This window comes from Acanthochromis polyacanthus, chromosome 9 (genome assembly GCF_021347895.1).
Source record: "Acanthochromis polyacanthus isolate Apoly-LR-REF ecotype Palm Island chromosome 9, KAUST_Apoly_ChrSc, whole genome shotgun sequence".
NCBI classification, from domain to species: domain Eukaryota; kingdom Metazoa; phylum Chordata; class Actinopteri; family Pomacentridae; genus Acanthochromis; species Acanthochromis polyacanthus.
The window spans coordinates 20,900,456-20,923,032 of NC_067121.1; the positions used below are offsets into that span (position 1 = coordinate 20,900,456).

Sequence of the window (22,577 nt, forward strand, 5' to 3'; positions counted from 1 at the left end):
TCTTTTTACACACAGAAAATATAAAACATAACCCCAAAAAACACTCCTGAATCCTTTGTTTCAGCTGATCTAAAAGTTGTCATTTGTTTAATTACTCAAACCTGTTTGAGGATGTAGGTATAGCATATAGACTTGATTATAAACACATTATTATCAAAGGGTATTCCATTGGAACAATACTCGGAAATCAATCTGTGCATCCTAACAAGCACTAGTTTACTCAGTCACAGTGGTCCTTCTTGATTAGCCTAGTCTAATATGAACATGAGAGTGAAAAACCTACTTTTCAATCAATGCTAATCATGAACAACGTGTGGTCATATCGGAAAATTTGTAGAAATGTGAACATTCAACCCATGTCCACTGTCTCCATGGGCCAGCAACACTATTTTCTATCTAACCACGATCCCTAGTACAATACTACCATTATACCACGGCCTATTGGTACTGACATTACATGGAGAATTCAGTGTGACTGCTTGCAGAACTCGTCCGTCTCCTCAGGTAAGGCAATTACCATGGGGTTTTCCTGTATGTTACCATGTTAAAGAAAGCTGAGAACTCTATCGGAGAGGGAGGAGGGCAAATATTACAAGGAGGTGACACGTAAAAGGGTACAGACAGCCGCTGCAGGGCTTGTTTAGAGCCCGTTTATGAGTCATGGGCTATTAATCGTATTGTTTACAGTATTGTAGCAGCTACTGGCTTCTAGCAGCTCGAGGGAAAGACAGAGATGAGCCAGGCTCTCCTTGCAGGCTAGAGCTGCAGTAAACACACAAGGAGAACACACAATGTGGAGGGCCAAGAAAATCCTTTCCTGAAGACATTACTGCTGGTTATACCAGCACTTATAATTCGCTAGAAATTGTAAAACTTAACAACTAGGTTTAATTTATGAGGAAATGCCTTTACACTCTGTAGTGGTGTGTATGCGAGTAATGAACAAGGTAAAATATTGTACAACTCCCCAGTTCCTGCCGCTCCCCTGTTGGTGGAGTTGATTTGTCTCAGTATTTGGGACTTCAAGTTGAAAGATTCATCTGTCACCCACAGGGTTCTTCCTATGTGTCTTCCTCAATCTTGTTTCCACTGCTGGAAGACCCACCCACGCTCTTAAAACACCCAGGCACATAACACATTACATGCACACCAGGGACTCCGACACATTCTCTACTTGAACCCAAAAGCTAACATTTGACGTTAATAACTTACATCACTTAGCAAAACAGAACACAAAAAGGAAGCTAGATTTTTCCCCCCTGTTCTCCAGTCGTTGTGCTGTAATAGTTTTGATGAAAAATTACATTTTATACTCATTTTGGCCATGCATGCCAGAGCAGTCTGTGCCAATACTCAATCTAAACACAAGGCAAACAGCAGGCCCAACTGTAAAAGCTAACATCGGAAGCAATAATAACATCAGTCATTAACCAGACGGGCTTCAGGTGATATCCTTTATCTGAGGGCCTTTTGATTAGCTTCCGACTCCAAGCACTTGTTATCGACAGTCATCAAGAGTACTTTTTTAGAAATATGATTCTATGTTAGGAATTTCTCTAAGCACTCAATCGAAACAACTGCCTCTCCACTAAAAACAAACTGGACGAGGTACTTTTACTTCAACCTAGGGAGAGATTTTCGAGAGCTTTAGGACTTGTGGACTGTCTCCCCGATATTGCAGGAGCTCGAGCGTGAAATAAAAGTAAATGGGCAGACTGGAGAAAGCGACATATATCTTCGTTTCTCTGAAGGCAAGGGGACAGAGCGTGGACTGAAGCAAGCAATGCACACACAACACGACAGGAGGCCTGATACAGAAAATACTGTACTCTAGCATTTTTGCCTGTAAATCAATGAATACTACGGTGGACCAACTTTCTACTGTATATTTATAAACCGGGTTTACATATATACATTATGCACCCAGTGCGTTTTCCTATTTATAATGCAAATAATTTTGTTTAAAGTCTGCTGTTCTGTGACCTTTCCTAAATATGTGTGCTGTTTTTCATTAAAATTTAAAAGCTATGCAGTAAAAGACTACACAGCAGCCTTACAATAGTTTTTCTCTCTTGAATTACAAAGACTGGGATGGCTGACCATGGACAAATTTTCAGTTCTCTATGTGTCATTTTCATTCTTTTTCTGCCATTTACAAAGTTAAGTTTGAAAAACATTTACTATACACGTATCTATATAACTGCATTCAATTTCAGAGATCATCACCTCTGAAATTACCTGCCAGAAGGGACAAAGTAGGATAGCGCTGTACCTTTGTAAAATTCACCCAAAAAAATGAAAAAAGAATGAAGATGCATTAAGAATTAAATCACGTTATAAAATACATCATCATGCATTCACTTTAACTTAATGATTTGCTTAGATGTTTTTGCACATCTGTTCCAGTTCAAACTATGTCCGTTAAATAATCAATATTTATTTAGATTTAAATTGCGCCTCATCTATGTATTTGTACCATTATTTGTATTTTGCTTCCAAAAATTTTTAGACAAGTAATGTAATTACTAATGCCATTTTGATCATTTGCTTGTGAAAAATAAATAAATGTTTGACTAACTGTATGATTCCTTAACCTATTTGACAATACATTAGAATGGAGAAAACCCTTCTGACAACTTTTATCGTCCTTGATAAGCAATGCTTTGTGTTTTTGTAGAGTGATGTCTAAGTCTATCTGCAGATTAATTGATCAGTGCAACACAAACTAATCATGCATTAAACTGGCTTAGATAATCTATTGTGCAGTGGACCAGAGGTGGAAGACTGGGTCTGTCCAGACTTGCTGTCGATGACAGGTGTTCTACAGCCCTCTGACCTGAATTCCCTTTGTTCTCATGCCAAAAGAATAACTGCCAGTGAAGGGCAATGACATTTAGTGCGGGATAATCGCGCTCACACACGAACGTACAAATACTGTTAACTTTTATAAACTGCTCTAGTCTTGTATAATGACTATGTAAAACATTAATATCCCACACCTCAAAAAGGGAGTTATGATTCCAATCCTTTATTTTTGTTTGTCAAATTCTGCAAATATCTCCTTATGATCCCATAAGTGTTCAATCTGTTTAAACACAGTCCTGGCTCTGTAAGAGGGAAACAAACTAAATGGCTGGGATCAGTCCATGCAACACTATTGCAGTGTTTGTTGTCCCATGCTCAAGCACAGGACAGGGCAAAAGGGTGGGGGAGGGAAGACAAGGGGGAGAGGGTGCAGTGTGAGTGAGAAGGATTGTAAATCTGGTACATGCTAACTATCCGAATATGCTGCCTAGCTAAATACCAAACAATCTGTTTGCAGAACCGCAGACCCCACCTTCAAGAGACCCTGGATGATCAATATGAAACAGACAGTCATCTCTCTGAGCCATCTTTAATATGCTCAGGGTTGAGAGACCAGAATAAAGCAGATAGAGAGAGGAACAGCAACCTGCTTGTCAGAAATAGCAATGCCCAAGGACAAGAAGAACGGGCAGGCTCTGTTCACAGCACATTATGATGGATTAGCGTAACAGTAAAAGGAAACAACAATTGAACTTGAGAGGCCATTAGCTATAATAATATAATAAAAGTTAACATAAGAGAACATAGCATCTGATGAGGAGATGGATGACGCCTATAGGCCTGACTGAAACATCAAAGAATGTCAAAGAAAAGTGAGAGATTATAGGTGGATAAAATGTTATAGTGAGGAAGTGGAATTAAATGTATTTTAGCATTTTAAACTACTTTCAAATTTCAGTGGACTCTGTGGAAGAAATTTGCGCATCAAATGGTTGATTCATTTTAAATATTAAATTTGTACAAATCTATTCAATTCACACCAGACAGTGTCAGTCTATTACATAACAAGTTTAGAGGATGCTGAAAAGATAATCCATGACATGAAAACTGGTCTTTACATCAAACACAACAATTTGTGAATTAAACTCACATTCTAAACTGATCCTCAATAGGATTCTCTGCCAGTTAATCAAAATTTTGTAATTGCTTACGTCAATGACTTGGCCTAGATTGTCTCCAAGTTTAGACCTGTAGATGGTGAGTCCACATTTTTCATTCCAAGTGAGGATGATTAAGTAACAGATTAGTGATTCTGTCAGGGCCTCTGTACTCTGCCTGCTGAGAAGCAAACATCAACTCTACTGGTTTCAAATAATAATTAAAAAGGCTGATATGGCTTGAATAGTGAATCTGAAATTTTGTTTTCTGTGTCTGAGTTAAGCTGAGTTAGCTTAGCCAGATATCATTCAATGCTCATGGCTAAGCACATTTTTTTTTCCTTGACGCGATTCAGTGAGACCACCACAATGGCAACTATGTTTGACTGGAGAACATACAGACACTGATTTGATGCAGGAAAGTGCACATAATTCTTCTCAAAAATATCCTCTAATAATAAAAAACTGACTAAAGTGAAAAAATTAAGGTAAAAAAAAAAAATCAAGTTACAAATAAAATTTAAATAGAAAAAAATCGTATAAATGTTTGATTTAAATACCGTAGTAGCTGCCAACTACTATAAGGAAATGATCCAGTGTGGTCAGCATGAACAATAAGCTTTAAAACGGTCAAGCATGGCTGCTTTTGGTGAACAGCAAAACAGCAGATAGAGATGCTGAACTCAACACTTCAGCTCATTTAAATGTTCCAAATCCACAACATTAAGGATAATTTCCATAGCATTTAGTGTGCATTTCATCGACAGCCAAGCTTGCGCCAAACAGTGTTATGTTTTTGGTAGAGAAAGAAAACAAAAAAATACTACTTTTCCGATTGTACTCATTATCCCTTTTGTATGAAAAAGGGATAAAGGATTTGGAAGTCAATTTTAGGATTTCATGTGTAGCTTATCTTAGCTTTATTGACAATTAAGCAGATCTTTGTTGCGATCCTGAGAGTACTGCCTCCACAGATTCCTTTCTAAACATACATTTTTTTACTGTAATCACCAAAGAGGTGCATCGGTTAGCTCCGACGGTAAAGTGTCACATACCTGGGGTTTCCTCGCAGGGCAGCATGATGCAAGGCATTGAACCCATTATTGTTAGTGATAGTAACATCAGCACCGGCCTCCAGCAGCACTGACAACATGTCATCTCTCTTCTTGCTAATGGCATCGTGCAGAGGTGTGTCACCTTCTGAATCCTAAAAGAAAACCCTTGTATTACTTTCGACTCCAACTACATCATTTCAAACCATGCATGATACAACCACTCAATTATCAGAACATCTTTCCAAACCATGTAATTTACAATCAATGAAAAGCAGAATGTCACTGTTTTGGGCATTGCTGTCATAGCCTTTTGCTTCTATATTGCTTCTGTAAGATGTCTCAAGGCATGCCATGCAGCATTTTTCAATAGGCAAATAAACTGAAGTTCTAAATACCTGGAGGCTGGGGTGACAGCCAAAGTCCAAAAGAGTTTTAACCACTTGTAGATGACCTTTGTTGACGGCTATGTGCAATGGAGTCTGCCTTCGCTTGTTTCTGGCATTCAAGTCAGCACCACCCCTCTGCAGCACCTCAATGACAGAGCCCTCATCACCAAAGGCTGCATGGTGCACTGCCCGGTCTCCATCTTTGTCCTGAGTACAGTCACACACATTTAACAGGTTTAGATGCATTTGTGATATGAAAGAACACAAGTGTGAGAAGGATTTTTTAAAATTATACCAACCTCAGCCTCCAGATCCACATTGTGTTTAAGCAGCAGCTTTAGAACGTCAACATGACCGTTCTGACTGGCTGCCTGCATGGCAGTATGTCCAGCACACTGCCCATTCACCTGCAAACACATGAAGACACAGTGAGAGGATGGGTACATGTCAATGTCATGCTTAAGGTCTATATCCGCATTTACTGAATTAGCAGTTAGGAAATAAGAATAGTGTGAGTGTGTTTCAGCATTTGTGTGTGTAGATGTGCATGCACGGCTGTGTGTGCATGTTTCATCACCAACTGCAGCACTGCAAAAACTCAGAGCATAAATATTAATGTGGATTCCGTTGGGAGTCTCGAGACGTCTCTTGTCCTGGCAGCCGGATCACTTGGCCGGGCTCAGTGTGCTCAGCTTTAAGCAAATAATTCCACTGAAAGGCAATAGGGCATCTGGCCAGCCTTCACCAATGACACACACGCACAGACACTCATTCATTCTCTTTTGCTCTGAGTGAAAGACAGTATTGCAGATTTAATATAACAAGTTCTCATAACCTATAGAAGATACAAATTTCTGTCCTGTTGCAAATGGGTGTCTTCCCTGTCCTGTAGTCTGTGATAGAACACAATATACAACCATATGGGGTTTGTAGATCCACTTGATTCTGAGAGTGACTCAGGTTCTGTGCTGCAGTGCACACCAGTGCTCCTTGGTGCCTCCTCTGGGCCCAGCCTTAATGCTGTTCAGATTGAGAGAGGTGTAGCAGTGGGAGGATCTTAGAGACCTTTCCTGGGAGACTCTCAGCCTTCTCAATATACTGACAGAAGAGCAAAGCACTTCCAGGAGTATTTCAGCTAAAATTTTAAGTGTGCTCAGATGTTCTGTATATGTTTAACGGTGAAATCACTGGGTCTTCTTAAAAAAAATTACACAGAAATACCAGCTGCCTATAACAAAATATCAAAATACTGAAGCACTTACGTCCACATCAGGTCTCTTCAGAATGTCCTCCACTTTGGCCAGGTCTCCGTTGGCTGCTGCTTTGACCAGCTCCTCATTGATGTCTCCAGATTCTTGTGTCTCAAAAAGTTTCTTCAGTAACTGAGACAGACGCTCTGGCAAAACAGAAGGAAAACATGAGAAACTGATTGCATGTAGATGCCAGAATACAAGGGGTAGAGAGGACAAAGAATTAAAACGATACTCTCTCTGTGTCAATAGTTCATGTTCACACATACCTCCAGAGGCATTGCTGACAGCAGAGCCGGAGGGGGCGATCTTTGTGACAGCAGCAGGATTGTACGTCCAAGAAGTCCCACAAACCTCGACCTTCAGGTCACTGTCAGAGTAGATCTGCTGCACACGGCCCACCTTGCCTAGGGTCTGTTTAAAAATGTTGTGACAAACTCATTAGTATATGGTGGGTTGTTGTCTCTGGGCTATGGGCTGTGTAACTGAGTCTGTACGTGGCAGAGGACAGATGGAGGGAGATTGTGAGAAAGCACTACAAAAATAGAGGTGAGGGGGAAAGGATACTGGCTCAACAAAGCAATTGTCCTACAAGGAGTAGAAAGCAAGCTTATTGTAAGAAAAAAAAAGAAAAAATAAACCACTGTAGACTTAAGCTGTGTTATCATTATTCAGAGGACATTCAATTTCACAAAGAAGGAGATGGATATAAATGAAGGAGACCCTTCTGCATGAGAGTCTATTCCTCATCCATAGAGGCAATATAGAGAGGACAGAACATAATGCTTTTCAATTTTGAATTATATCATCTCAGCTCTGGCTATATAAGAAAGAGGCACTAGGAGTCTGTTGAGCTGGGTCTGGGGCTGTCCTGGAGGATGTCATCAATAACAGGGACTGCTGCAGTAGATGCAGCAGCGGGCAGCAAACAGCCATGGTTAGTGATCAAAGATACAACCCATCTCAGGGTTTTAAGGCTCATTAGCTGCTGAGGGGACCAGTTTGGCAGGGACAAGTGGCATATTGGAGTAGACTGCGTTACATAACCTACGGCACGCTGGGCAGCGATGAATAAACTTCATAATATAGGAAGAATAAAGTCATGTTGTGATTAAAAAAAGATTTTATGAAAGAACTGGCAGCAGAACACGCATAAACTGATTCAAGAGGAGGTATCTGTTGTTACATGTTATGATTCATGTGAGATCCTGTAATCATTTTTTTCTCTTCCAGCATACAGTTTCATTAAACATTATACTTCCCTGATAAATAAAATAACCTTACATAGACATCCTTCTAAAACAGTCTGACAATCATTTTTCAGAAAACCATCATGTTAGTGAAACAGGGCTACATAACATTTATTTTCATAAAATTTAAGCTGGTATTCACAGGCATAAAGTTGACTGTAAGCATAAACAAATTTGCACACGTGTATGAAACTCTTACAGGTAGCATCGCCTCAGCCCACTCTCCATGGCCTCTTTGTAGCAGTTTGATGCGGTCGATGTCATAGCAGATCTGGACCAGATCTCCCACAAGGAACTGGGAAGTGCCTCCCTCTGCACCGGCTGCAACTTCACCACTGCGCACTACATTGGCCTTCGTCAGCACTGCTGGGTTGAATGTCCATCTGAGGATCCAGAAATCAATGCTTTCAAACAACACAGACGACCTCGCTCACAATTCATAACCAACTTGAAACAGACTAAAATTAAACAATAAGCTGTTGTCAAGTTCCTGCGCTCTCTGTAGGTCGTGGTCTGTACTCAGACAAAGACTGTTAGTTAGGTCACATCATATCAGCTTCATGAGTCAAATAATTCCAGATAAATTTTCCTTAAAAGCATAACAATAACCTAATAGTTTTCAATTAGGTCCTACAAGTTGCTTGTGAAAAATAAAGTGTTAAATTCAAAAAGCATACACATTCTTTTAATATGTTATATACATGTTTAATCAACACTTGCGTAAATCTAAGTATTGTATCTGTATCAGAATTTATTTGTATGTGTTTTAACCATGTTGACATCAGACATGTCCCAATCAAATTCTTTATGGCCCAGATCCAAGTCCTTTGATACCGAGTATTTGTTTCTTGTGGCACCAAACCACAGCTAAATTTACCAAAATGTTAATTCAATGTAGATCTTATTTAATATATATCAAAAATATAACAAAAGTGTATATTCTGAAAATGTAATCTCAGCACCCCAAATTACAATTATATACACAATTTTATTATATACTGAACTTAAATTGACAATGATCTCTTTTGAAAGTAAAAAATGTTACATACTATAATTAGATTTTAGAGAGGAACTACGAATAATGGTCTTTGAACTACTGACTGACCTGAGGTGAAAAGGGTTATATGAAAATGAAATATGCTGATGAGATGATGCAGTTTCAGTAGTCAAAGTCATTAGGAGCCTATAAATATGAGCTAGTCCATCAAAAGGCCTACCTGTTCCCACTGGGGTACTGAACCACAATGTCGTGATCCTCATCAATGCCACACACTGTGCCGGTGGTGGTAAGGGTTTCGAACATGCCATCAGTCCATCCTCCATGGCCATGCTGGAGGGACTGAACAATTTCTAAATCCAGATCAATGTTGACCAGGTCTCCAATTTGAAGACCACCAGGATTTCTATTACCATTCTGTTCACCTAGGAGATAAAGGTAATGTTAGATTTAGCAATAACAGAGTTACATTAACAAAAATATTTAGCACAATTTAAAAACTGCAAGTGTCTTTAAGCAGAACCACAGTGACAAACAGGAAAAGGCATTTCAGATAAAGGATTACTACATTGCACTGCATTACTATATGGACTCCACACTATCTATGATAATGACATTATCAAACCTAATGAGGGGCTTCCACTGCAGTGAAAGACAATTTATTCCTGAAATGTGTGGAACACTGTAACTGCCTGACCTGAGTCTGTACCTGCTTACGATAGCCAGGTGACTATGTAGTGCTGACATCTAGTGGCCAGACAGCTTAAACTACAAGTAAAACTCCTCTAATGCCCTTGAATTCACTGCACCAGAACGATAGGTGAGAGAATTGGTGCAATAATGACGATAGACACAGATCACTGGCTTACTCACCTAAAACAGGACAGTGATCTCTGTAAAATGAACCTCCTTTGGCATCCTGGACACATTTCAGGTCCGACTGTGAGAAAAAAAAAAAAGATGGAAAGAGTTAGAAAATTACCCAAGGTAATTCCATTAGAGGGGCAAGATTATGAATAATGAAACTGAGAATTTACACACTTCAGCTGCAGTAACACAGTAGTTGCCTAAAACACTTACAATATCAGTGCCCTAAGGGTAAGGTAGGACAATGAAACACTGTAATGTTACAGAGAGAAGGCATCATATCATTTGTGATGACTCAGATGCGCAGCCACTGTGACAGAGTTAGAGGACAGAGATGATCATAAGGCGGAGCAAACACTCCTCTGAACTGATGGAACACTAAAGTCCTGACTACAACAAGTCTCAACAAATTAATAACGCGTGTCTATTATACTGTATCCAGGCAGCAGGACATGTATGATCTAATAGTATTTTCTGCGCAAAACAAACATTTAACAAAACAGCAAAGGTTTCGGCCTGTCATGCTGCATTTGGCACATGCACTAAGCTGCAGTTTTCTTACATTTGCAGGATTAGCCCACTGTCTTAATAAACAGCAAAGCCAAAATGAAACAGTCAAGATGGGGGGTCTAATCCATGATTAATTTAATCCAGAGGCAGATGTCATCTACCTTCCTTTCAATCTATTTGAATAACAAAGGACAAGTCTGTTATGCAACGGAGAAACCCGATTGGCTACTTTTGTAAAAAGGCAAGGGCAGTCTCCACCAATGACGGAAATGCTTTTCATCTGGGACGCGTGTGTAGCCGTGCCCACAACAACCCCAAGAGAATGTCCCCCTTCTCTAAAGTTGACCTCCATGTTCACTTTCTCCCCTTAAAACAGAAAGAACAGATTGCCTTTATCATGCAGATAACTATCCCCTTCCAGCTGCCTGTACTCATGCTGGCTGCGTGGCTCTCACAAAGGCCTGGCAGCAAAAGAAAGAGCCCAAGCCCTACGGTCAAACACAAAAGGCACCTGACAGCTGATCTTTTGTGAGACATTGTGTGTGTGAGTAAGTGACCATGCATAAGGGTCAGACTACAAGTTTGCTCACCATTCCCTCAAAGCCAACTCTGTACAGGTTCTTGGCCCCGTTGTCCCATAATACGTAGGCAGCGCTGTGAGGGCTGGCTGCACTCCAGTCCTGGATCTCTGTCACCTGTGGAGGAGGAGGGATGAGATGAAAATCAAGTATGGACACAATGAAAGCACACTGTTTTGAGTTTTAATCAGAATGAAAATGAAAGTTCTGGCATACTGAATGTGAAAATATGATATACAGTGCTGAGCAGACATGGGTTGTTTTCTTAGTGTAGTTTTCCAATCAGGTTTTTTTTAGCTTCCTAAAACAGTGAAAATAGCTGGACATTATCTTCACATTAGCCACCCTCAAATGGGAGGTCAGAGTGAAGGTTGAGCTGCAAACCTAAACCCAGATAAGTACTCAGCGTCCAGCTCAAAGAAAAGGTGTCTGCTAACACAAAAGTTGAACTTGAGCTGCTCCAGTGTAAACTTCTGGCTATGTAGAGGGCTAATGTTACATTTTGCACTCTCAGACTAACAGTTTTAGCTTTTTGTATCACTTCTATGGTGATAGATTATGTATTGGGCACAGTGTTGTATCAGATGCTCTGTATGGTGCACAGTGACTGTGTTTCGACTTCAAAGAAAGTTTAATTCCCTAAACACAGAGAAATATTAGAAGTGGGACCAATGAAGAATTAATTTGATTAGACTTTGAATCACAAAGCCACAATTACATTTTGTTTTAGTTCTCCCTGTATTGCATTTTTATAGTCAATACTAAGCATTTTATTGTTCACTTGTTGACTTCTCCAGTTAGCTATACTTGTGCAATCTCCAAAGATGTTTTAATTTAAAAAATTCAGCAATTCCAATTTCTTTGCAAGGAAAACAAAACAAGACAAATGCAAGCCTAGCTCAGCCAAACCACAGAGAGAGCTTGTGGGAAACACTGTTCATCAGATCAAGAAACCTTTGATACGACTTTCTATCCAAAAATGGCGTATTTTGTTGCGACTAAGGTTTCAGTGGACACTTCTTTCGTAATGACAGAGAATCAGACGTAGTTGTCTTTCCCTACATTATGGATTTCCGAAAACAGTGATCATCTTTCATGACTATTAACATAATGATACGCAAGTATAGGCACTAGCATAGGCACTTTGCTTGCTTACACTCTTATTCATCACGGATCAACCCTCAATTGTGGAGCCAGGCAGGTATTAGATAAGAAAATGGCAGAACGGCAACCGTTTTTACAGACATTGCAAAACCGTCATGTGGGAAAAGTAAATGACACAAAGATGTACTTCTAGAAGACAATCCTACAATGACTGAAGCCCTCTTCATATAAAGGTCTAAAAATCAAAAATTAAATTTGTAGATGATTAGCAAGGCCATGTGCAGAAAACTGTTCTTCCCATCACATCAGAAAGCTTTTGGTGGTGTTGCACTAGTTGATTGTACTGCGCCCCTTTAACCTGTGCATGTAAATTTGATAATTAGAGAGAAGTCAGGTCACCTATGTTTTGACAAAACCACAAGTAAGAACCTTGACAGACTATGGTAGTAACAATATTTCTACAGGTCATTTTCTTAAGTGAGTACTTACTGTTTTGTACATTCTAAACAATAATTCACCTGACTTGTGTTGCGAGAACTAGTTCACAGCTTTTAGCTGTAAGCCAAGGAAAATTACGGAGTCATTGGCATAAATACGCAATGAGCTATGAACAGCGGACTGCAAAACCAATTCAAGTTTGGAAAAAGAGCAAGAGTTTTCACAAGATAATTCTCTCCATCACATGCAGCACATTGCTTTCATAACATTGGGAAAGTGTCAAGAGATGAGTTGTAGTGAAGTGAATTAATTCCTTAATTAAAAGCTGTGCCTTAAGTAAATACAGAAATCTGTTAAATTATTTTCAGGCCCCTTCCAGAGCTAATTGATTAATGGGCCTTAGGAGGTAATATGCTAACCTAACAGAACATCTAGACTGCAGGACATGTAATAGTGGTTTTCTGGAGAGCATATTGCTTACAGCATCATAAAACAGTAATGAGATATGCCATTAAATAACACAGCAAAATGAAATCTTAAATTGCCTAGAGGGACTCTTAAATTGAATACTCTGGGGTCTGGACCAGAGTCAAAATACAAGCACTTTATTGCACAGTTACAGTATAAATCTAAATAGACTGTGCTAAACAAATGCAACCTCATCACACATCGTACAACTTTCTAATGATGTATTTTAGCTATAATAACCTGAAGCAAGAATGTATTTTGTTGCTCTTACAGTTAAGATGAATAGGCATCAAATGTAGGAAATCAAGTGGAAAAAGGGGAGTTTCAGTGACGCAAACTGACAAGTAAATTGCAGGATAAATATATTTGTATATGAACAAGTCATGGTTCTCATATTCTAGTCAGAGCTATAATTGTACTGTTATGTTTGGTCTTAATTGTGTTCTTTATGTGAAAAAGCACACCTTTCCCTCCATCCTAAAGACTATGCTGATCGCTGTGACAGACAGAAGAAAATTGCATTGTTTGTTAGTTCACATATCTCAAAAGCAATGCCGTACGATCTCACATGAACACAGGTCACAAGCTATACTAACATTTGTTGCATCTCATGTGTAAACTGAACTTGGAAGAACAAATTTCAGGTACTATGCTCCTACAAATGGAATAAGCTTCAAATGCTACAATCATAAATTTCACCAAAAGATTTTAGAATGAATGAATGAACTTGTGCAACATTTCTGTTTACCATCTCTTTAAATCAACTGGATTAAATAAAATGCCTAAAATATTTCACCAAATACATATAGCTTAACTCAATTTTTTACATATATTTCAGGAATATAACAGCCAAAATTTACTGTCAAAGAATACTAAAATTTTCTAATTATATTTTATTAACTTATAAATTTTATTCTCCTGAGAGAAGAACACACGAGGAGGACACATTTTAAGTTAATTTTCAATCCCCACTACAGCTACATTGGGATGATTTATCTGGATAAAACAGACATAATGCAAAATAATGATCGTGGTTGCTGCAGTGTTCATTACAACGGATTACACAAGAAAAAGTTTGGAATTTAAAAAAAAAAAGCCTGAACAATGACATTGGTTTACAAATTAATTCAGGAGCTCAGTAATTTTAAATACAGAACAATGAGCTACATCTAGCTGGTAATTATAGCACGTGTCTCTATCCGCTGATTTGCTTTTACATGTCCATATTACTAATATGTTGAGTCAGGGAGTGCCTGATACTGTTGGGAGAGACTCCTGCACATTTTAATCAGATCATATCCTGGGATGAGATTGTTTAGTGCAAAAGAGCCCTTAGTCTCCTCTGGCAGGCTCAGTAAAACTGCCTGAAGTGTGTGGCTCTGAAAAAAAGTTGAGACACGTTTGGCCATATTTTTCAATGGTAGCATTTAGAAACCTTATACATCTATCTGAACACTCAAAGCTCACCTGTGAAATAGAATTTAGTGGAGAGAAACTTCTACTGTTTTTAACCATTGATCGCTTCATCAAGCACATTCACTTTTACATAAAGCCTGGAAGGATTGTCTACTACAGACAACTGTAAAGACTGAAACCATACAAACTCTAATTATTTGTAAAGAAAAACTGGCAAAGCAGAGTAGCCAAGTTAATAAGCTTTATACTTCATAAGAAAAAGTAAGGCCAGAGGCATTGACCCAGCTGTGTGCATCACTATCCATTTACGGATTTTAATCCACATATTCTTGCTATTCCAGATCAACAACATCATGCTTGCTGTTAAGAATTTGAAGTCAACACTGCAGTTTTTGGCACAGGGATTAATGAAAAAAAGAGGAAAGTTACAGGCTTCTACCTTTCTTGCTTATACTACACCATACCTTTCCTCGCCTTCCATTGCCTCCATCCTGGTCTTCCCATTGCCAGTCCACTCCTCTCACGACTCGGCCACCAGTGAAGATCCCTCTGGCTGTGATTTTCTTTGACTTGCGACGTGACTCCAAAAGGACCCTGCTCAGACAAAAACATAAAAGAAAAATGATAACTACTGTCCATTACATTATCATTTTTATACTAAGAGTTAATCTCTCATGCAACACTGTCACACACAGTACTCAACAACAGTTGTTTACAGGGGCTCTGTTTGCACAGATCAATTCACTTTCATTTATGCTAGTCAGGGTCAGTGCATTGTACACGTCTGCTACAGAATGATTACTAAATTAAATACATCACAAATCACCCTTTTTGTCACACTCCCTGCTGGCACCTTGTGACCTTAACTGCCATTACCTTTGAGCTCAGTGTTCTGGTGTGAGTTATTTTCAGCAAATAGGACATGACAAGAGATGAAACGTCTTACTGTGGCCATAACATCATGCAAATCCATCCCATATCTATACATTGCTTAATCGTCTGAGGGGTCATAGGGGACTGGAGTCTATCCCAGCCGACTTAGGGCGAAGCCAGGGTTTACCTGGACAGGCTGCCAGTCTATCGTAGGGCGACACATAGAGATAGACAACCAAGTCCACTCACATTCACACCGACGGAAAATTTAGAATCATCAAATAACCTCAGAGTGTTTTTGGACAGTAGGAGGAAGCTTGAGAACCTGGAGAAAACCCACAGGGAGAACATGCAAATTGCACCACGCTGCCAACAGCACATAAACAAATACTACTAAAATGCTGATAGTCCATAAGGCTTTACTTATATATCACTTTTTAATCAGATCAAATGTAATTCAAGATGATCTAAAAGCGACTGAAAAAACATAAGCAATAAACAAATTGATTAAGATCAATGCACTCTAAAACTAAACAAAAAAAATCAATAAGGCACAAAAAGAGATGACAGTTACAGTAATAAACAAGAAAAGCACTCAGAGTGCAGTACTCCACCAAGGCTGCTCAGTCATTGTATCATTTCCAATGAATAAGTCCCAATAAGTCTGCAGCAGTGGATTTGTAATGGGATCCCAGTCATGTGATCGTCAGCAGGCAGCTGACAGCATTCACTGGTTGTCATAGTTACAGTGATGCTGAGCCGCTATCTCGCAATGATATAGAAATCTTTAACAAATCTGTGGATCCAGACTATAAGTCGCATCACTGCTAAAATCTAATCAGTTAGTTCTTGTGTCATTTCTGACCTTCCCTGAAAATTTCATCCAAATTCGTTTTTGAGTAACGTGCGGAGAAAGACAAGCAGATGGAAGGACAAACGACGGCGATCGCCACATAACTCTGCCACATTCCTTGATGGAGTACAGACAAATAAAGAGAACGAAAGCAATACAATTAACTCTAAAAACAATAATTAATTACTACACAAATTAAATGAATTATAGTTAAAAGGTAATATATGAATTACAGAAATAATCATGGCGATAATAAAAACATATATGTATAATAAAATCCCTAAAATTATAAAACGGTACATAAAAGCCAGATGTAATTAGAAGACCCCTCAATATACCAAATTTGCTCGTTTACACTAAACCATATAAAGCCGCAACAATGCCAACCCAGTGTGTGACCTCAGATAACATGCTGGCATTTCTTAATTCAAATGATGTGTAACACAACAACAGTATCTAGTGGTGTAGGGCTGAATGATTTGGGAAAAATACCAAACTGCGATTTTTCTGACACTTGTTCTGATTACAATTTGATTTGTGATATTAAAGTCAAGCTTAAACTCAATCAATATTCATTGTGTAATGTGACAGAGCATTACCACATGAAACACCATCAAAAGTGTGATAGTCTAACAAGGCAGATGGTATGAATTCATAAAAAACACACAACAGTTTAGAGCATGGGTTTGACATGCTACATAACCCTTGCTCTAAATTAGAGCCTTTCTAATTTGCTAATGGCATTGATTGAAATCACCATACTAACTAGAAATTGATTAATTGTTTAGCCCAAGCACGACCTTGCCAAAAGTATAAGTCACTTACCATCCTAGATATATGCCATGTAACTTCCTCCTCTGCTGGGAGGGCAAGGAGTTCCCTGACCTCATTGTCTCCCCAAAAATCAGTATTTTTCAAATCCCCTGGTGCAGTAGCACACATAATACATCATAAACATCATCAAACATCACATCCCCGCCCTGCTATGATGGCTGTTCCTGTACACAGATGTCGCTTTGGCTCGGTAACTACCTCTGCTGCTGGCTTTTACAGGTGGAACAACAATGCGTCCCCTATCCACTGTTTATACTTTTATACAGAACACAAGGCAGAATAAAGGAACAGCACTTCCTCCTTGAACATGCAATATCAAAGTGGCTAAATAACAACATACAGTCCTTGACAATTACCAGAACTCTTTTGTTACAAAAGTGCTCTTTTGACATTTGGCATAATGGATCCTTATTCGTACATAAAACCTGAAACACCTGTTAGAGCAACAGATACTACTTCCCTATCTTACCACTTCTTTGAAATAACAAACACACCATTTCACAATTTCTAAATTTCTCTACAAAACAGATGAAAGCTTTCTAAAAGAACCTAAAATAAATTCAGACTCTATACTGGTTTTAGGGGTTTCTTTATGGAGGTAAATTCAGAAACATGCTGTGTGTCACTGAGTGGCAGGTGTGATGTTGTAACATTACAAACAAGAAAAGCACTCAGAGAGCGCGGTACTCCACCAAGGCTGCTCAGTCGCCATATAATTTCCGACGGATAACTCCCAATAAATGAACAGCGATGGATTTGTAGCAGGATCACAATCATGTGATTGTCGGAAGGCAGCTTGTTACTCCACCAAGGAACGCGGTGGAGTTATGCGACGATCAGTGTACATTTGCCTATTCGTCTGTGTGCAACATTACTCAAAAACGGATCTGGATGAAATTTCAGGGAAGGTCAAAAATGACGTAAGGACATTCTCATTAGATTTTGGCAGTGATGTGACCTGTAGCCTGAATCCACAGATTTTTTTCCAGATTTCTGTATCATTGCAAGATAGCAGCACGGTGTCACTGTAACTATGACAACAAGTGAAAGCTGCCTTCTGATGATCACATGATTGTGATCCTACTACAAATCAACCACTGCGGACTTATCGGGACTTATCCGTCAGAAATCATACAAGGAACAACTGATTAAATTGTGAGAGTGTTTCCGAGTCCTATCAATTCCTGCTGCCCGTTACATATTTATGTCACACAATTCGGTATCCCAACATAACGTTTACAGTACGTACACCAATCGACACAGACCTTTGCCGCTTTCTTTGGTGGAGTAATAACAATGAATTCTGTAGTAACACGGGTTTTGCATCTTACTGTCAATTATTTCCCTTTTCGTTCATATCCAACATTAATGGTACATCAAACGCAAATGAAAAAGCAGCACTTTAGTAGTCAAATACACACTTTTAAAATCACTACAATGCTATCAGCTGCAGTAAAAAATGCAGCACAGCTATAAGCTGCTATGACAAAATAATATATAACAGCAAATGAAACATCCAGCTGAGTTCCAACCATCAAACAACAATGTGAGCCTGCGCAGACACAGCAGCTGGACAGTGCAGGTCTAACCAATGCAAAACAGCTTGTGGCCTCTAACCACTCCCTCTTCGACAGTTAGTAAAAGAATCTAATGTGGTGTAACAAAACACTCCACCATGCCATAGGAGCAGTGTGAGTTGGGGAGACCTCCAGCACCCATTGTGCATTATGCAATGTCTGTCTCAGGGGAAATAAGTCGTATTCAGTTGAAAAGGCTGCCAGCTGTTGGGCCATGTGTTCATTCAGTAAACTATGGTGGTTAGCTGAAATAGGCCTGAAATGGAAGAAGCCTCATCTCAGCACTGAATATCTATGTGAAATCACAATCAAATGCAAGTTGTGCAATTAGGTTAATAACTGAGTAGTAATGCTCACCAACAAGTCCAAACGATACATTTTAAGTCTTTGGTAAATGATTTTGATTGCTTGTTTATCCTACTATAGGAGCTTCCTTAATCTCCATATCGAGCAATACAATGAGTAAAACTGTCCTCAGCAATTTGCCTTGAGCTTGTCTGAACATGACTTAATTGGTAACACCGTTTCTACTTCCTACTTCTGAAAAATAGTTTCCAGTAAAAATTCAGGAGTACTAAGAAAGGAGAAGTTATTCCATGTAAACAAAGCCACCTGTAAGCACCTGCTGTTGAACATCAAGTTAAAGTCGGCAATTTACTTTTTATTTTTCATCATGAGACCTAAAAGACTGATTCCCATCACATGTACCTACTCTCATATGTTTATCGTATGCCGTTCCAAAGGACAGATCAAATCATTGTGCACAGAGCCCTTGGTCTCATTAAAATTGATCGTGCCCTATTACTTGGTTTTTCCAAATTGTAAGAGCGTCTGCACCAACTTCAAACATGTTGGCTAAAAAATCTGATAAATTTGAAATTCTCTTTTTTAGATATCTGTTTATGAAATCAAGTTTTTAAAATTACTCAATCTTGTTGACAAAGTGAGTAATGTTCTCAGAAGGCTTTACAGTATTCTTGACACTGCCTTTACAGTAAACCACAACCACCAAAGTGCTTAGCTCATATAAAGGGTATTTTTAGACATCAACATGGGATTTCAGCAGCAAATAAAACACGAAAGTGAAAACAATTGGCCTCCCACTGTGACAATGCCGTTTGAAAGACAAAATGACTTGAGGCAAACAGTGATAAATAAACAATATGAAGCACAAAGGACTGCACTAGCACTCTCTAGCATCTGGATAAAGTGAAAACACCGGGTTATACATGTCTCTACTTTTCTTTCTCCTCATTCTTAGTATTATTAATACTAATACTGATTACCAATTTCTGTAGGTGTTATTACACACTTATGAGTCTTTTTTTTTAATCCAATAGGGGCTTGGCGCACATATTAATGCAGTGAGTTTTCACTATCTCTATTCATAATATGCATATCGCATTTTCTAAAGCCAATTTTTTAAAATCCTGAAATTTGAAATTCAGCTGCAAAACAAGACTCTCCATAAACCTGCAATAACCATGTCCAATCTTAGTTTCACCAATGTGATAGAGTTGTATTATGTGATGTTTGCATGCAGCCTTCACAAAACATAAATACAAATTAAAAGTGGAAAATCTGCTAAAATACACTGGGAAACACTGCATTAATATAATTTTTAAAAAGGTCTGACTGAATCTTAAAATGAGGCTGAGTTGTTGCCAGGCAACTGAGGGCTGGGAGCATAGAGACAGATTCTGTCTGCCTGAGAGGCAGGGCGCACAAAAGACTTCTCAAATGTCACACACTCAAATAAGGCAACATAAAGCCAAACTAAGTGTGTAAAAGGGCAGGCCAACCAATCACAATGAAGTGCAGGGATTACCTGGATACTTTGTGTCTACCTTATCATTGGTGGGTCTAAGGTGAGGCACAATAATGGCAAGCGCTGCTAGGTTAACTAACCTCTCACTGCCTGGGGTGGTGATCCTGTAAAACCGGTGTCTCAGGTGATGCTTGTCTCCATGGTAACAGGTTGTGCAGAGGTCGTAATTGGTGCATTCTGCACATTTCCAGCGAATACCAATGATGGGTTGTTGACGGCAGGTGTCACACATGGTTCCATCATGCTTGATACCTGAAGGGGGGCAGTAATAGTCAAATTTAACAGACTGAGATTACATAATCACAGTGCAATAATTTTACAATATTTTACTTTCAACAATATGTACACTATGCCACTATCCAAAAAAATATACTTAATGTGGATCTTAACTTGAAAAACTGTAGTCTGACATAACTGCATGCACAATGAAACTTGTCCATATTTTCTGAACCTTCAAGGGAAAATATACACCTCACTGTTAGCGTAAGACAATTGGGCTGAGTTGGCAATTGTCTAGTTGTTTATTTGACACTTTAGAATTACAAACAAATCTACAGAAAATCATTGGTGGTCATGTGACTGCATCGTCAGGTGCAGATCTAGGAAACTGAATGAACCTGTAAACTGGATACGTACTTGACATGCGTTGCGATGAGTACCGAGCTTTAACTCAAAACTACTTTGAAGCGGTCTCTTAACTGTTTATGCTTACATAGTGGGCACCCTAATGGCAAACACTTAAACATTTTTTTTCTTTTCAGTGTGCCAGAGTCACAAGTTATGTTTATCTTGTAACAGCCTCCCACAGACAGCTGGTTGTGACACATCTGTTCACACAAGATATATTTAAATACGCATCTTAGCCAGAAGTAGTATGCGTTAAACACACATTCTAAACTAGCGACAAAAACAAGTTGCTGCTTCTGAGAACTTCATAGGAAGTTGTTTTTCAGCAGCCTCGCGATTGTAAATGGCAAAGACTTTTCCCTATTGAGCAAGTTTTATATTTTAATTAGAGCAAAAACCACCTCATTAATCTTATTCCCGCACTCACTGAACGTCACCAAATTAAGGACAAATGTTGCACCGACTGTTGAAATGGAAAACACTTCCATGAATCTCAAATGAGTCTGAAAGTACAGTCGATACAAATGCACTCATGGAAAGTTACCTGTTGGTGCACTGTCTAATATCCTCACGTCGTAGGCTCCAGAGCAGCGGTAGTTGGCAGCTGTTCCATTGTCCCAGACAACAACCACCTCCTCTGGACTTTCAAAACTCCTGACGGTGCCAACATGTCCCTCTCCACCATCCTGCTTCCCCCACTTCCAGTCAGGTCCGCGGACCACTCTCGCTCCAACTCCTTCCATCATCGCTCGGTTATTCCTACCGGTGGTCATTTAAGAAAATATCTTGCAATGCCACAACAAATCTTTATAAGTTAGCAAGCTAGCAGTTGTTGCTAGCCAGCTATCGGTGCGCTGGTGGACAGTTTCCAAATGCAAGTGAGAGCAAGTCCGAACAGGAAAGAGACTGGAACAATCCACAAAGCTAGCCTGTTAGCAAAGTAGCTAAGTTAGCTACCCAAGGAGGCTGCTGGATCCTCTTCCAAAAACTATTACTACAAGCTAGCGTCAACTGCAAGCCAGTGCGTCCTCAGCGTTGTCTCTGGGAACGAGAAAATAATTGCCCTAGAAACCTATAAAGTATACACATTAGTAGCAAAGAGAGACCTCAGTGCTCAGCAAACTGGCTTGTCCCTCTCCTCCAGTCCACATACAAGAATGCCACCTCTTCAACTTAGCAAGCTAGCGAGCCGAGTTGCTAGCTATCGCAATGCTAGCAGGATAAACCTCTGCTGACTCCTTGTCGCTGTGGAAAATGTACTCCTTCTGGTGGCTACTTATCCGTATTACTGTTCTATGTGGTGCAGAAAAACAACCCGAGGTGTTCGCTTTGTCAGCCAGAGATGGTTCCATGGACTCAACTCAGAATAAACGCGTCGCCATTATAGTCAATCATCGTTCAAACCTCAGACGAGCAACAACTAGCTCCGGAGGTGAACGATGAAGCACGAAGACGCGAAGCTGTGGAAAACAAGCGAGTCCTGCCCCGGCGCGCGTGCGCATCTGTAACGTGCAAGACCATTCATGTCTGGATGGAAAATAATTAATAAAAAACAACAACAATGTTTTAAAGACTTTTCATTATGTAGATACAGAAATATGTTGGTGAATTCTATATTTAATGCTTTTAGCAAGAGATGTCCCAAACAACATTTTAAACTAATACCCCTCTTTTAAAGGAAAAGGAATAGTTTGTCTCGACCTT

General features: G+C 39.3%; 1 protein-coding gene across 6 annotated transcripts in view; it reads right to left on the reverse strand.

The window, feature by feature from the left end:
• mib1 (MIB E3 ubiquitin protein ligase 1) overlaps positions 1–22,333 on the reverse strand; it is a 60,293-nt gene extending 37,960 nt beyond the window's left edge. For 5 of the 6 annotated variants that reach the window (XM_022191134.2, XM_022191133.2, XM_022191135.2 and 2 more), the window contains exons 1-12: positions 21,418–22,333; positions 20,327–20,498; positions 14,746–14,875; positions 10,868–10,972; positions 9,774–9,840; positions 9,121–9,325; positions 8,103–8,286; positions 6,923–7,067; positions 6,666–6,799; positions 5,703–5,810; positions 5,413–5,610; positions 5,018–5,169 (exon numbers count right to left, since the gene is read on the reverse strand). In XM_022191134.2, coding sequence (XP_022046826.1) covers positions 5,018–5,169; positions 5,413–5,610; positions 5,703–5,810; positions 6,666–6,799; positions 6,923–7,067; positions 8,103–8,286; positions 9,121–9,325; positions 9,774–9,840; positions 10,868–10,972; positions 14,746–14,875; positions 20,327–20,498; positions 21,418–21,646 — 1,829 coding nt within the window. In that variant the 5' untranslated portion in view covers positions 21,647–22,333. The remainder of the gene's footprint in view (positions 1–5,017; positions 5,170–5,412; positions 5,611–5,702; positions 5,811–6,665; positions 6,800–6,922; positions 7,068–8,102; positions 8,287–9,120; positions 9,326–9,773; positions 9,841–10,867; positions 10,973–14,745; positions 14,876–20,326; positions 20,499–21,417) is intronic. The other variant, XM_022191136.2, reaches the window with a different exon arrangement.
• Positions 22,334–22,577: the final 244 nt, after the last annotated feature.